General features: G+C 35.5%; 1 protein-coding gene across 1 annotated transcript in view; it reads right to left on the bottom strand.

Annotated features, from left to right (window-relative positions):
* The window catches only part of LOC128663759 (complement C3), a 285067-nt gene that overhangs the window by 82370 nt on the left and 187820 nt on the right, over positions 1-14877 (bottom strand). The window contains exons 23-28 of the mRNA XM_053718244.1: positions 7464-7553; positions 5851-6054; positions 5142-5217; positions 4793-4949; positions 3519-3614; positions 2413-2563 (exon numbers count right to left, since the gene is read on the bottom strand). Coding sequence (XP_053574219.1) covers positions 2413-2563; positions 3519-3614; positions 4793-4949; positions 5142-5217; positions 5851-6054; positions 7464-7553 — 774 coding nt within the window. The remainder of the gene's footprint in view (positions 1-2412; positions 2564-3518; positions 3615-4792; positions 4950-5141; positions 5218-5850; positions 6055-7463; positions 7554-14877) is intronic.

Below are 14877 nucleotides of genomic sequence, written 5' to 3'. Positions count from 1 at the left end.
ACTCAAGAGAACCACAAGATGGAGCCAGAGTACAACAGCTGAGTAACTGGCGCGAAAAAATGAAGGTTTAAAAGTAGAGACCTGTGTTAAGCAAAGTATAGCATTATTAAGTGACATATGATCACGAAACTTTGCTCTTTTAACATGTCTGAATAAAGGAAAGTTGTACTTGTGGTACAGTACATATAATGTGTTAAAGCAATGCATCATATTATATATTTTTTCTAATGTTGTTTATTGTAAAAAAACAACAACTTGTTTTATTACTCGAGCTTCTTGCTTTTGCAAACAGACATTTAAGGTTTCCACCACTACTTGGTATGTTATTAAAACAACTTTCATCAGGAACATATTTATTCCTGTGCTTTTCCCAGCACCTCCTCCATCAAATCGTGTATACTCTGTACTTGCTTCTCAACCCCTCCAATTCAAATTTGCATTTTTAACATCTAAATTAGCATCCTGGTCATTTGTAGCGCACCCCCTTTTTTGTTAACAGTTCTACATGTTGAATTTGCAATACTAATAAAACAGCCATCATTTTCCATTGCTGTTACTGTTGATAAATTGATTTTATTCATAGACACCTCCCTGTTATATAAACTACCCCCCATCTGTACTCCCATTCAGTGTTCCCTCTAAGGCAAGTTTTGTGTGCGGCCCAGCAGTGAAACAGTTAATTAGGTAACCACACTCTGCAATTACCAAACACTGCACAATGCAGACTGTAAGGTATGGTTCTTTTATTAACTGTTTCACTACTGGGCCGCACACAAAACTGGCCATAGAGGGAACACTGCTCCCATTGGATTCCACTGTTACCCCCTCTCTCTGTATTTGCTACCCTATTTAAGTTTCTTCTACCCTCCACCTTTTTAGTTTAATGCTTCCTCCAACCATCTAGCTTTACTCTCCCCCAAACACAGCAGACTATCTTCAATTCTGGTGGATTCCATTATGACTGTAAAGATTGTACCCAAGTGCAAAAACACCCCAGTGCATGCAAAACCCCAAACCCTTCTTCTCACACCAAGAGTTCAGCCACTTATTAAGCTCTCTTATCTGCCTTTCTACCGTAGCCTGTGGCACAGGTATCTTGCAAATTACTACCTTGGAGGTCCTATTCTTAAATTGATGGTAAACTCTCCCCTTTTTAAAATCATAACCGGAATGTTAGTGGTATTTTAGATGGAGTTTAATTCATCAGTTGTAATGAAGTCTCGCTATAACTTGCTTTTTAAAATAGAGAAATTCAAATACCTGTGAGCTAACGGTTTGAATTGTTCTCCAATCAGCACTCTTGCTACAACAAAAGTACCATATGGGGAGAGTGCTGATTGGACAACAATTCAAACCTTTAGCTCACAGAAAAATTGAAGTTGATGGTGGATTTTAATTTCATATCTATATTAATAAGTAAGTTATAGTGCATCTTCATTACAACTGATGAATTAAACAAACTCTATCTAAAATATCACTAACATTAAGGATCTGATTTCACTTAAAGCTTGCTTCCAAGTTCTCTGAAATTACTCTTCTCTTTAGGATCCTACAGTTTTCACTGACTTTGCCATTGGTAGCCCCTCCCAATAATTTGTCCACTAGAAAATCAACATGCAGCAGGGAAACAGCAAACTTTTTTGATTGAAGCATTCACAAATTTCCTTCCCTGTCCTCATAATTACAGAGCCCCTACTACCACAACCCATCTAGTCTTTCCTGAAATATGGATCCCATCCAAAGTATAGAGGATTTTCTCTTGCTGTAGCAAGGAACAGCTTCCTCTAGCACTGCCTCTTCTGATCTAATACTTCCAACATCTTCACTTATCTGTTAGGAAGTGCAAAATCAGGACTGACCATACGCCTCCTATACCTTCCACCCATACAACCCCATCTACCTGTTACCAAGCTCTGTACCTGTTCCTCATCTGACACATCTTCTCCCACATTGCTAGGTGTCCCGACTAAACTTTGGTCAGTGAGCACCAATTCCCTTTAAAGGTTGTCAATTTGCCTCAGTGTTGCAATTCTCATCTTCAATTTGAGCTTCCAGAGATGCCAATTGATCACACTTGCCACAGAGGTATGAACCCTGGAACACCTATGCCAAGCATGCATACATGCAACACACTGTGCCCTGAGTCAATAATAAAGTTTTAAATACAAACACAAATAAAACAGCACAAATACAAACCTTGTAAGTTGATCGCAATACTTTAGAAAAACGTATCTAATGATTTACTGAAAGTTCATTTACTGAAAGTTCACCATTAACGTCTATAGGGATTTTTGCAGATACATCTTGCGATTAACCAGTACGTTAAAAATGATTTTTTAAGTTTTCTTTCGTTCTCCAACTCCTACTTAAACAGAGCAAACCACACTATATACTGCATAGACAATGACATACTTTGTGAAAGGCTCATAAGCTTCTTGACATCTGTGAATTTTCCCACAAGCGACAGAGCATAGGACACAATGCAGACAGAATATGACTTCCTAAGGCTATTAATGCGAACGGCCAAAAAATCTGCACTTTTATTCATCTTGCTGCCGAGATTCTGAGGAACAAAATGTGAAGTGTTGTGAAGTTGTGTAACAAAGTGAAAGAGACGCATAATAGGAAAGTACATACAAGAGAGAAATAAAAGAAGGTTTTGGGACATGTATGGAAATAACAAGACAAGAATATCAATAGTATTTTTGTGAGCTGGGAAAAAAAAATTATTTAAAAAATATTAATTACAATTTGTGCTTATTTCTTAACAAAGACTTGCAGAAATACAGAAGGATATGGTCAGAAAGAGTATTTTTTCACAGTAACAAACAGACATATGTATTACAAACACACATATGTCTTACAAACACACATACATATGTATTACAAACAAACATGTCTTACAAACACACATATGTCTTACAAACACACATACGTATGTATTACAAACACACATATGTATTACAAACACACATATGTCTTACAAACACACATTTGTCTTACAACCACACATATGTCTTACAAACACACATACGTATGTATTACAAACACACATATGTCTTACAAACACACATACGTATGTATTACAAACATACATATGTCTTACAAACACACATATGTCTTACAAACACACATACGTATGTATTACAAACACACATATGTCTTACAAACAAATATATGTCTTACAAACACACATACATATGTATTACAAACACACATATGTCTTACAAACACACACATACGTATGTATTACAAACACACATATGTCTTACAAACACACATATGTCTTACAAACACACATATGTCTTACAAACACAAATACGTATGTATTACAAACACACATATGTCTTACAAACACACATATGTCTTACAAACACACATAAGTATGTATTACAAACACACATATGTCTTACAAACACACATACGTATGTCTTACAAACACACATATGTCTTACAAACACAAATACGTATGTATTACAAACACACACATGTCTTACAAACACATTTACTTGACAAACCTTAACTTCCTCTTTGCAGAATTGTTCAGCTTCAGCAAGTGCAATCAGGACAAATGCAGTTAGTGATGCATCAGGGTCAGTTCCACTGGATCCTCCCTGCAGATATTAAACAAATCATTTTCCAGCTCATAACACCAATACCTTACTCCATGTTTATACTCAGGATCGGGTTTATAACAATGGATCACCAAAGGTAGGTTAAATATATGGCTCCTAATTGTTCAACTCAATAGCAGAGGTGATCTGTATACTCACTATTGCATTCCCACAATACATATATACTTAAAGGAGCTTTTAAGTCATTTTTATATATGCATAGCATATATCAGCAATTAAACACTAGGCACGTGCATTTGTGTACTTCATTAGCAAACGAATGCCGCACATGGCTGCCATCAGAGTAGTATTTCTTCTTGTGAAAGTGCAACACACAAAGATGGCGGTGGCCATTTTCATCAGTATTTTGCTAACGAAGTACACAAATGTGCAAGCCTATTAAATACTACATTGTAAATTGTCTGCTTACAAAATACATATTTTAAAAGCATTTATACTGTAATTTTGGAAGCAAACATTGCAGCGTTTTGAAGTCCAGGGATATATCACTTTAAAAAAAGGAAACTTGAGTATCTTATATCGTTTGTTGTGATCAATTTTGGACAGATATAAAAAAGCTCCTGTTGCTTGGATAGGATTCAGGATGATTTTGCAGGATACATTATGTCCTTATTAAAGTAGTAGTAAACAAAAATGACAGGAACAGTGGACATAATAAATAATAATAATACTTTTATTTATTTTTATAATACAGAATTAAACATTTTGTGTTAAATCTTTAGTTTATTGCCCTTTTAAGAAGAGCCTTTGGGCTCCACTTATTAAGCAGTGGATACTGCTTCGCAGGCCCATCGTTTCAGGCTTAACCTGTTCACCACCTTTTAGGTGGCGGATTGAAATCATCCAGATTAGATACGTTCGGGATGATTGACAGCCCCTGCTAGCAGCCAATTGGCCGCCAGTGAGAAGGGGCGGCATTGAACAAGCATTTAATCAAAAATGCTTGTGCAATGATAAATGCGGATAGCGTATGCTGTCTGCATTTACCGATATCAGGTGGACATGATTCACTAGACCAGTAAGCAACGAGAGAGAATAAACCTTTAGACTGTCTACTGTATTGTTTACTAAGAAATCCAGCCCTACATATACTTCTAGTTATTTACCAATCTAGTGATCAGACATTTCTTTCTAAGGAACAGGTTCTCCCAACTTACCACCATCTCCCCATGAATGACCGGTGCATCCTCTATGAAGATTCCCTCTGGCGTCTGTTTGTTAAGCAGCCATGTTACAGACCCACATAAAACTTCCCTATCAATGTGCATCAACCTAGAAGCCATGGCATAAACCTTTACAACGTAGGCCGTAAGCCTGTAGAGAAGAGATAATAAAGAGATTAAAGATAAGACAGTACAAAAAGCAACAAAGGTGAGATAAATAAGATGAAAAAAGATGCAGGTACAAGGAGGATTAAAAAAAAGTGAAATGATAAGAACTTTAACCAGTTTTATAAGGATTGAATTTTTTTTTTTTTTTTTTTTAATAAAATCTTATGTTCCTTACCAGGTGCTGGCAGGTCTGTTAGTAAATGCTGCATAGGAATGATCAGTTTTCTTGTATACCAGCTGCTGAACATAACCTGAAAGTGAAGATATGCAGATGTACTATTCCCAGCATAATAATCAGAATACTGTGTGCCATCATGTGTACTTTAATTTGTGAAAGCTAATTGTTCATAACATTTCAATTGGGGGACAAAATTCCTGCTGTAGCCAAACAGTTCAACCAACCTTCATGTAGAAACAATACTCTACTACAAGCTATTTCAGGTTCTTTTTGTAAAATAAAAGGTGCCGGTACTTTAAAAATTGATTTGATTGATTGATTGATTGATTTATTCTACTCAGTAACGTTGAGAAAAGCAAAGGGACAATATTATTTACAATGTTTGATGTATTTTGCTGCCCCCTCTTGTGAAAACTAGAGTATTTACAGATGATTACAAATAGTACCTCTTATGAGTTGGTAGAGGTGGGGGTACTCAGTACCGAGGAGTACCCCCTCAAAAAAAGCCCTGGCTATTTCAAACTACAAAACAAGTGATCAGTTTCCAAATATAGTTTCCGTTTATGAGCCCGGGACCCATCCTGGTTTAAAGTGGTAAAAGTTTAAAAATAAATGGCAGAGTCATATAGACTAGTATTACCCACCTTGTCATATTTCTTACTCAAATATAAAAGAATACTGGGAAATATACTCCTTCTGTTCTCACCTGTCTTGATATTCTTTATGGCTTCCTCCCTACGGTTTAGTCCTATTCTCTCCCACTGGTTGGTAGTATCCAGATAATGTGTAGCAATCACACTCTGAGTCATTGCCATCATGATCTGTTCTCCACAACCAGACGGCACCACAATCAAGTGACTTAATTTGGATCCATCTATAGAGTTTTCCAGTGTCTCCGCCAACAAGTCACCTGACAATATGACACAAACAAAACACAAACAGCACGTTTTATGATGTAAAATAATAACATTGATTTGCTTTATAATCATGTGCAACTTTTGCTACCCACGGTGACAAGGATAGGGGAGATGTAAACAATATAACGTTTATCCATCTTAGTCTGCTGACCAGGGGAACACTTAAAGGACCATATAATACAACATAATTGCATAATTAACATGGGCATAATAAAAAGACAAATGATTTAGCACCTACACTGAATTTCGTATAAGAAGTAGATTTTTCTCCTGGCAAATTAATTTTTTCTACCATTTACTGGCCCCCTGTATCATGTGACAGACATCAGCCAATCACAGACTTGTATATGTATACCCTGTGTACTTGTGCACATGCTCAGTAGGAGTTTGTTCCTCAGAAAGTGTGTATATAAAAACACTGAAATATTTGATAATGGAAGTAAATTGGAAAGTGACTTAAACCTGCATGCTCTTTCTGAATCATAAAAGTTTATTTTGACTTGAGTGTCCCTTTATTGGGAGAACACACTCAATGCCCATAGCGCCATTCTTCTTGCGTCATTGTCATGTCCTATAGGCTCCCTCCTGTCTGTGTCACCCTGCAGCGGGAAGAAAGTACTTCCTGTTTCTTTTATATCTGTGTCTCTTTGCCTACCCTAGTTTGATATTTAAGCCTGTAGAGGCACTTTTATGACCTAAAGTCTTGGAAGTTCCCTAATTTGCATTTTCAAAAGTCTACTTTTCTCTTGTTGGTCCTATTGGTATGACGAGAAAGAAAAAAAAATTCTAGACAACATGATTTCCCCACCTATAGGGAGCACACTGTGTATTTTATTCTGGGTTAGAAAATCAGGCATGTGACGTGCACACTTTGGCAGTGGGGGCTTGTCCATAGTCTTTTTTTTTTTACGTATGCAATTATGATAGCACTTTTCCATTCCCTCTCCCTTCCTCTAATGTGATTACATCTAATGGCTCTAATGGTTCAGAGCAGGCATGGCTGAAAGGGTGATAGCCCCATCTGTGTCATTTCCTTGTTACACATAATAATGAACTGGTCATGTGCTAAACTAGCAACATAGGGTACTTGAAACTTGTTATGTTTGTTACTCCCTGTTTCAGCTAGGATGGGAATTTCAACTACTATAGGCAATGCCAGGGATCATTGTCTTTCTAACACAGGATCTCCCATGCAGCCCATGTGAAACAAGCAGTGAGTAAACATACAGGGAAGCAGTGAGCTGTGGGCTGGCTTTCCTATAATTTTTTAAAAAAATGTATTTTATCAACATTTAATGTTGACATTTGACTAGCCACTCATCCCATTCCCATGCAGCTTGCAATTTGTGTTTCATGTCCCTTTAAAGAGTTCAGGGCACATTTACCTAAGGAATATACTTACCCTTGGCACTGATATAGATCTCAGGCTCACTATTGGGAACTACATCTTTCATTGGAGAGGGCTCAATAGTTATTATCTGCATTCCAGGAACTGAAAAAATGCAAGGACAGCATATTATTAGATAGCAGAATACACAAACAGATAGAAAGCTCAGATCACAAGAAAATAAGAATCAGATAACACTGTATTCATCAGTAAACAGAAAGCTCAATACATAGCCACTAGACTAAAGGGAAAAAAAGGTACAAAGCTAAGCTCTAAGTAAAACAATATGAAAATAGATCTCAGATTTTGTAGTACAAAAGAGATTGCACAGCACCGAGAACACAGATCACACAGCACAGAAAGAACAAAGCAATCAATTAAAGGAACAGTCAACACCAGAATTTTTGTTTTAAAAGATAGACAATCCCGACTTCCGGTGGGTGGCTTTCTAAGATGGTGGCAGGTTTCTTTCGCTCTGCAGAAGAACTTGGATTATTACAAATATTTGCCACTATTCTTGCCATTCGTGCCTCCCTTGACAGAGCAAGCTGTCCGGGAACCTACAGCGAACAGAAGACAGTACATCTCTTCTACCCCGGAAGGCACGTTAAAGAGATATTAAAGATTTTGCACCGACGGTGATCACCACGCACATTATTACCATGCAGTGCGCAACTGAAACGCTGCTGACCGAACTATCAGGCATATTCACACCTCTTTTTGATTCACTTATTGTCCAGTGCTCAAACTTAAGTGAATCTATTCGGCGGCAATTGGTCCGGTCCCCTGATAAGGGAGCCCGACAACGCACTGTGAGAGAGTTGGCGCCAATTTTAAATCAAGAAGCACTGAACCCTGCCTTGAAAGCTAACGGAACAAGTAGCATCCGCGTGTCCTCTAGTCTCCTGACAGACCTGCCGGAGCTCAGAATTCCTTACAGGCCCCCTGTCGGCGCTACCCAAGAAAAGAGTGAACTCTGCCCCTTAATGCTTGGCCCGGCTGACTCACGGCAGGATCAGCACTACGGATCACACGCTGGGTCGACAGGGGAGCTGATCTTCTCATGCCGCCCGGTGTGTTATACTGGTTGGTGGTCAGACCCATGTCACCATTTGCTGGCTCAGAGCAAAACGGGTATCGGCTAGAACGGGAGGTTTGTACACAGGTGGACCTAAGTGTTCTCTAGTTTAACCCTCTCCAGATTCAGACAGGACCCATTACATTGGATAATTGATACTGCTAGGAAGGGGGTTAGCGGAGTTGCTGTGTCGCCAGCAAAAACAGAACTTACAGCTCACCTTTCCCCTGCAGACACCATGAAACACTAAGGCACATTGACTAGTTACAAGCTGAGGTCAATTGGCAGCCAGATATGATGACTGTATTACTATGCACGTCGACCAGCAGATCTCCCGGCTTGTTATTCCCGACCCTGCTATGTAATGTTCCGCCAAAAGCTGCTTATGTATATTGTTGTATTAATAGCATATATTTATCAGCTAGCATTCTGTAATTTTCTATCAACTTTTCAGGGATCTGGTTGATGAAATATGGTGGTAACCTAGTTAGATCTCATAATTCAATTCAGCATCTCGTGTAATCTCTGTAATTATATGATCGTTTTATGTGTGTTGGTGTTTGAGGGGGTTCGCTCTGTTAGTACCTTTATCGATGCGAGATCAATCAATTGCTTAATGTCTAAAGTAAGCTGCATTTTGTTATTTTCATGCGTTTTGACACCTATTGTATCACAAGAGGTTTAATTGCTCAATACACTCCAGATTTTAACTTAGGAGATATCATTCATTTCCCCATCAGAATAGGGCTTGCGGGCTGTACCTTCGCTGATTCACTTCAACCTATTAATACCAGTGACTCGGGAGAGGCTACTTATGTACATATTGAAGGCTTCTAACTTAATCCAGTCCTATCCACTATAAGAGTGTTATGGCTCTGCTACCTCCTTTCATTTCAGTTACTGGTCACAAAACTTCATTTTAAAAATCCTGACAAATTACCCCTCAGTATATCATAGTGTAAATGGTTAGAGAGGAATCCTCTCTGCACTATTCTCATAATTAAAGCTACCTCAAGTACAATGTAACCTGAAACACAGGTATATGCCCAGTACTCCCATATATCTCGCCCTACCCCCCCTTATGCCATACTTATTTTTACCAGTCCTGTCATGAAAGAGAATGTTGCCTAGGGACTCAACATATAAATACTCGCCCATTCTTACAGCACGCTCATGTATGAGGCTTGAAGGCACTCAGGGAATCATGTTTCAATTTGACTCACACTCACATAGTAGCGTATTCCATCTTACATCTAAAACCCTTAATAAATGGTAACTCTACACACTCAGTGGGTGACATATATATACACATCACCAATGGGAACTGAAGTCAGCGGTGCTTTCAAAGCTTGTCCTAGTTTAGTATTGTTTTATTTTGGTTTATGTTATATTTTTTAGGTTAGGTTAGGTTTGATTAAGTTTAAAAAAAAGATAAAACCCCCAACATTGTGGTACTGGTGAATTTCCACGCTAGAGTGTTCTTTAATTCATATATACTGTTACATCTGACAAATCTGCGCTGACCTATTGTATCCTGTAACCTTACCAGTTTTATGTTCATGCATTACACCCTGTGTGGTGTACTTTTGTTTTGTCTTCCCACCACTGTACAGAAAACACACAATATAGAACATACAGGATAAGGAATACTAAGTACAGAAAACACACAATTTAGAACATACAGCATAAGGAATACTAAGTACAGAAAACACACAATATAGAACATACAGCATAAGGAATACTAAGTACAGAAAACACACAATATAGAAAATACAGCATAAGGAATACTAAGTACAGAAAACACAATATAAAACATACAGCATAAGGAATACTAAGTACAGAAAAACACAATATAGAACATACAGCATAAGGAATACTAAGTACAGAGAACACACAATATAGAACATACAGCATAAGGAATACTAAGTACAGAAAACACACAATATAGAACATACAGCATAAGGAATACTAAGTACAGAAAACACACAATATAGAACATACAGCATAAGGAATACTAAGTAGAGAAAACACACAATATAGAACATACAGCATAAGGAATACTAAGTAGAGAAAACACACAATATAGAACATACAGCATAAGGAATACTAAGTACAGAAAACACACAATATAGAACATACAGCATAAGGAATACTAAGTAGAGAAAACACACAATATAGAACATACAGCATAAGGAATACTAAGTACAGAAAACACACAATATAAAACATACAGCATAAGGAATACTAAGTAGAGAAAACACAATATAAAACATACAGCATAAGGTATACTAAGTACAGAAAACACACAATATAGAACATACAGCATAAGGAATACTAAGTACAGAAAACACACAATATAGAACATACAGCATAAGGAATACAAAGTACAGAAAACACACAATATAGAACATACAGCATAAGAAATACTAAGTACAGAAAACACACAATATAGAACATACAGCATAAGGAATACTAAGTACAGAAAACACACAATATAGAACATACAGCATAAGGAATACTAAGTACAGAAAACACACAATATAGAACATACAGCATAAGGAATACTAAGTACAGAAAACACACAATATAGAACATACAGCATAAGGAATACTAAGTACAGAAAACACACAATATAGAACATACAGCATAAGGAATACTAAGTACAGAAAACACACAATATAGAACATACAGCATAAGGAATACTAAGTAAAGAAAACACACAATATAAAACATACAGCATAAGGAATACTAAGTAGAGAAAACACAATATAAAACATACAGCATAAGGTATACTAAGTACAGAAAACACACAATATAGAACATACAGCATAAGGAATACTAAGTACAGAAAACACACAATATAGAACATACAGCATAAGGAATACAAAGTACAGAAAACACACAATATAGAACATACAGCATAAGAAATACTAAGTACAGAAAACACACAATATAGAACATACAGCATAAGGAATACTAAGTACAGAAAACACACAATATAGAACATACAGCATAAGGAATACTAAGTACAGAAAACACACAATATAGAACATACAGCATAAGAAATACTAAGTACAGAAAACACACAATATAGAACATACAGCATAAGGAATACTAAGTACAGAAAACACACAATATAGAACATACAGCATAAGGAATACTAAGTACAGAAAACACACAATATAGAACATACAGCATAAGGAATACTAAGTACAGAAAACACACAATATAGAACATACAGCATAAGGAATACTAAGTACAGAAAACACACAATATAGAACATACAGCATAAGGAATACTAAGTACAGAAAACACACAATATAGAACATACAGCATAAGGAATACTAAGTACAGAAAACACACAATATAAAACATACAGCATAAGGAATACTAAGTAGAGAAAACACAATATAAAACATACAGCATAAGGTATACTAAGTACAGAAAACACACAATATAGAACATACAGCATAAGGAATACTAAGTACAGAAAACACACAATATAGAACATACAGCATAAGGAATACAAAGTACAGAAAACACACAATATAGAACATACAGCATAAGAAATACTAAGTACAGAAAACACACAATATAGAACATACAGCATAAGGAATACTAAGTACAGAAAACACACAATATAGAACATACAGCATAAGGAATACTAAGTACAGAAAACACACAATATAGAACATACAGCATAAGGAATACTAAGTACAGAAAGCACACAATATAGAACATACAGCATAAGGAATACTAAGTACAGAAAACACACAATATAGAACATACAGCATAAGGAATACTAAGTACAGAAAACACACAATATAGAACATACAGCATAAGGAATACTAAGTACAGAAAACACACAATATAGAACATACAGCATAAGGAATACTAAGTACAGAAAACACACAATATAGAACATACAGCATAAGGAATACTAAGTACAGAAAACACACAGTATAGAACATACAGCATAAGGAATACTAAGTACAGAAAACACACAATATAGAACATACAGCATAAGGAATACCAAGTACAGAAAACACACAATATAGAACATACAGCATAAGGAATACCAAGTACAGAAAACACACAATATAGAAAATACAGCATAAGGAATACTAAGTACATAAAACACACAATATAGAACATACAGCATAAGGAATACTAAGTACAGAAAACACACAATATAGAACATACAGCATAAGGAATACTAACTACAGAAAACGCACAATATAAAACATACAGCATAAGGAATACTAAGTACAGAAAGCACACAATATAGAACATACAGCATAAGGAATACTAGGTACAGAAAACACACAATATAGAACATACAGCATAAGGAATACTAAGTACAGAAAATACACAATATAGAACATACAGCATAAGGAATACTAAGTACAGAAAACACACAATATAGAACATACAGCATAAGGAATACTAAGTACAGAAAACACACAATATAGAACATACAGCATAAGGAATACTAAGTACAGAAAACACACAATATAGAACATACAGCATAAGGAATACTAAGTTCAGAAAACACAATATAGAACATACAGCATAAGGAATACTAAGTACAGAAAAAACACAATATAGAACATACAAGCATAAGGAATACTAAGCTACAGAAAACACACAATATAGAACATACAGCAAAAGGAATACTAAGTACATAAAACACACAATATAGAACATACAGCATAAGGAATACTAAGTACAGAAAACACACAATATAGAACATACAGATAAGGAATACTAAGTACAGAAAACACACAATATAGAACATACAGCATAAGGAATACTAAGTACAGAAAACACACAATATAGAAAATACAGCATAAGGAATACTAAGTACAGAAAACACAATATAAAACATACAGCATAAGGAATACTAAGTACAGAAAACACCCAATATAGAACATACAGCATAAGGAATACTAAGTACAGAGAACACACAATATAGAACATACAGCATAAGGAATACTAAGTACAGAAAACACACAATATAGAACATACAGCATAAGGAATACTAAGTACAGAAAACACACAATATAGAACATACAGCATAAGGAATACTAAGTAGAGAAAACACACAATATAGAACATACAGCATAAGGAATACTAAGTACAGAAAACACACAATATAGAACATACAGCATAAGGAATACTAAGTAAAGAAAACACACAATATAAAACATACAGCATAAGGAATACTAAGTAGAGAAAACACAATATAAAACATACAGCATAAGGTATACTAAGTACAGAAAACACACAATATAGAACATACAGCATAAGGAATACTAAGTACAGAAAACACACAATATAGAACATACAGCATAAGGAATACTAAGTACAGAAAACACACAATATAGAACATACAGCATAAGGAATACTAAGTACAGAAAACACACAATATAGAACATACAGCATAAGGAATACTAAGTACAGAAAACACACAATATAGAACATACAGCATAAGGAATACTAAGTACAGAAAACACACAATATAGAACATACAGCATAAGGAATACTAAGTACAGAAAACACACAATATAGAACATACAGCATAAGGAATACTAAGTACAGAAAACACACAATATAAAACATACAGCATAAGGAATACTAAGTAGGGAAAACACAATATAAAACATACATCATAAGGTATACTAAGTACAGAAAACACACAATATAGAACATACAGCATAAGGAATACAAAGTACAGAAAACACACAATATAGAACATACAGCATAAGGAATACAAAGTACAGAAAACACACAATATAGAACATACAGCATAAGGAAATACTAAGTACAGAAAACACACAATATAGAACATACAGCATAAGGAATACTAAGTACAGAAAACACACAATATAGAACATACAGCATAAGAAATACTAAGTACAGAAAACACACAATATAGAACATACAGCATAAGGAAATACTAAGTACAGAAAACACACAATATAGAACATACAGCATAAGAAATACTAAGTACAGAAAACACACAATATAGAACATACAGCATAAGGAATACTAAGTACAGAAAACACACAATATAGAACATACAGCATAAGAAATACTAAGTACAGAAAACACACAATATAGAACATACAGCATAAGGAATACTAAGTACAGAAAACACACAATATAGAACATACAGCATAAGGAATACTAAGTACAGAAAACACACAATATAGAACATACAGCATAAGAAATACTAAGTACAGAAAACACACAATATAGAACATACAGCATAAGGAATACTAAGTACAGAAAACACACAAGTATAGAACATACAGCATAAGGAATACTAAGTACAGAAAACACACAATA

This window comes from Bombina bombina, chromosome 6, assembly GCF_027579735.1.
Source record: "Bombina bombina isolate aBomBom1 chromosome 6, aBomBom1.pri, whole genome shotgun sequence".
Classification (NCBI taxonomy): Eukaryota; Metazoa; Chordata; class Amphibia; order Anura; family Bombinatoridae; genus Bombina; species Bombina bombina.
The sequence above is the reverse complement of the archived record's forward strand: the minus strand, read 5'-3'. Positions and strand labels throughout refer to the sequence as shown.